The 2,355-nt window shown below is 49.2% G+C and overlaps 1 protein-coding gene across 3 annotated transcripts in view; it reads left to right on the top strand.

The window, feature by feature from the left end:
* ubr2 (ubiquitin protein ligase E3 component n-recognin 2) overlaps positions 1-2,355 on the top strand; it is a 19,866-nt gene extending 17,511 nt beyond the window's left edge. For 2 of the 3 annotated variants that reach the window (XM_007542388.2, XM_007542387.2), the window contains exons 44-46: positions 168-338; positions 439-540; positions 1,630-2,355. In XM_007542388.2, coding sequence (XP_007542450.2) covers positions 168-338; positions 439-540; positions 1,630-1,771 — 415 coding nt within the window. In that variant the 3' untranslated portion in view covers positions 1,772-2,355. The remainder of the gene's footprint in view (positions 1-167; positions 339-438; positions 541-1,629) is intronic. The other variant, XM_016666242.1, reaches the window with a different exon arrangement.

Below are 2,355 nucleotides of genomic sequence, written 5' to 3'. Positions count from 1 at the left end.
TAGCCCCTGGTGCTAGCCCCTGATGCTAGCCCATGGTGCTAGCCCCTGATGCTAGCCCCTTGTGCTAGCCCCTGGTGCTAGCCCCTGATGCTAGCCCATGGTGCTAGCCCCTGATGCTAGCCCCTTGTGCTAGCCCCTGGTGCTAGCCCCTGTGTGTACCTGTGCAGGTGTCCGCGGTCCGGCGGGGATAAGTCTCGCGCCCCCACGCTGTGCCTGGTGTGCGGCTGCATGCTATGCTCTCAGAGCTACTGCTGCCAGACGGAGGTGGAGGGAGAGGATGTCGGAGCCTGCACCGCCCACACCTTCACCTGTGGAGCGGGCATCGGCCTCTTTCTCAGGTAACACAGTTGCCTCTGCGTGGATCACATCTGTTGATGCAGTCTGCAGCAGTGTAACCTGTGTGTGTGTGTGTGTGTCTGTGTGTGTGTGCGCGCACAGGGTCAGGGAGAGCCAGGTGTTGTTCGTTGCAGGTAAAACTAAGGGCTGCTTCTATCCCCCGCCGTACCTGGACGACTATGGAGAAACCGACCCTGGCCTCAAGTACGTCCTTTTTTCTGCCGTTGCCATGGTGAATCGTGTTATCTGGGCTCAGGGCTGCTGTACTTAGACGGGATTTCTCCTGTCTGGAGCTTCACAGAGCTGGGTAGGTTTACTCTGAGTTAGTTAACTCTGCTCTCTGGGGCCCAGTCTGGGGACCCATCCACCGCAGGACTGTTTCACAAGCCAGGGCAGCAGATGAACGCGGCCGGGCTGAGTTAACCCTTTTCTGATCGGTCAGCGCTCGCGCTGATCAGAGCCAATAAATTTTATTGCTGATTCTGTTTTCTTATTTCTCTGTTTGGTCTTTTTTTTATCACCCTGCATTAAAATATCACCAATTAATTTTGGTATCGATTCAAGTACTATCATTTTAAAACACCATTATTAATTTTAAAATGACCCATATGGACTGTTATATTCCATTGTGTTTCTGAAGGCCTTTAATAGACCAATTGCATTGAGGGGGTTAGAGAAATGGGTCATAAAGTAGTAAAGGTTTTGTAATCTGGTCGAGCCGCATTAGTGGTACCGTACTTTTACTCCAGTACGTCTCCAATAGTGGGGCGTGTTTAATAGACGGGCCTCCGGCCACTAGGTGGAAGCAGGGTTCACACTGATTCACACTTGGAAATGGTTTTAGAACAATCAAACGGTGTGTACAGTGCTAGAGCCACAGATAAGTTATAAGACATTATTGGGTTGGCACCAGTATTTAAAGGGGAACCAGTTAGGAAATAGAGAACCACAGGATTAGGTTAGGGTTGTAAATTTGAGCAAATGACAGGTAGAATTATAGTATTTGTTTTTACTAAACAAATATTTGGAAATGTATATTTTGGTGTAAATACACATTCAGTCGATCTGCTTTTGTTTATTTCCTTTATTCTGATTTGCTTTAACTCATCAATAATTAAGACGTTGGTTTGGTGTGAGGAACGTAGCGTAGCATCAGTGAATCTGTGATCGATCTCATTGGTCTGCTGAATAAACCTCATGAATCCTGGTTTGGTCTGAACGGATGAAACCAGGATGGAGTCGAGTCGGGATCATCTGATTATTGATTAATTGATTTTTATTTGTTCCCTGCAGGCGTGGGAACCCGCTCCACCTTTGCTCAGAGCGCTATCAGAAGATCGAGCGTCTGTGGCGGCAGCACGGCATTGCTGAGGTCATAGGTCATGCTCAGGAGGCCAATCAGACGCTGGTTGCCATCGACTGGCAGCACCTGTGACCACGGACTGGCCCTGCCAACTAACGAACCTCTTTGAACCAATCAGCTCGCTGCAGCTGCAGCCTGAGGTCGGAGCAGCTTTCAGGGATTTTTTAGGGCGTTTGGATCCTGACCTTTGACCTCTGATTGTCACCTCTTCCCCCTCAGTCCTCCAATCAGACATCACCTCTTCAGGAGTTGTCGTGATTGGCTGGAGGTCAGGTGATTTATGTCAGGTGTACATTGCATTTTCATGGACTGGGTCTCCATGGCAACCCAGGTGACAGTAATCAGCTTACTCCCTGAGACGTCATCATGAAAACTTCAGCCAATCGGAAGCCAGAACTGTGCGAACGACGCTGTTGGTCCACCGTCTCCATGGCAACTAGGTTGATGAGCCGAGTCTGATCGGGTTCTATTCACTTCCGCTTTAATGTTTTACTTAACGAGGTGAGCGTGTGACATCACTTCCCGTTTGTGTGTTTGAGTTTGGGGAGGCGGAGCGTCAGAACCAGACCAGAACCGGACTGGGTCCGGCTGATGCTCCGTCTTGGTAACGTCACTTTAACCTGTAGAACAGAACCAATAAAATGGGCTTTAAAGAA

Source organism: Poecilia formosa, unplaced genomic scaffold (genome assembly GCF_000485575.1).
Source record: "Poecilia formosa unplaced genomic scaffold, Poecilia_formosa-5.1.2 Scaffold686, whole genome shotgun sequence".
NCBI classification, from domain to species: domain Eukaryota; kingdom Metazoa; phylum Chordata; class Actinopteri; order Cyprinodontiformes; family Poeciliidae; genus Poecilia; species Poecilia formosa.
The sequence above is the reverse complement of the archived record's forward strand: the minus strand, read 5'-3'. Positions and strand labels throughout refer to the sequence as shown.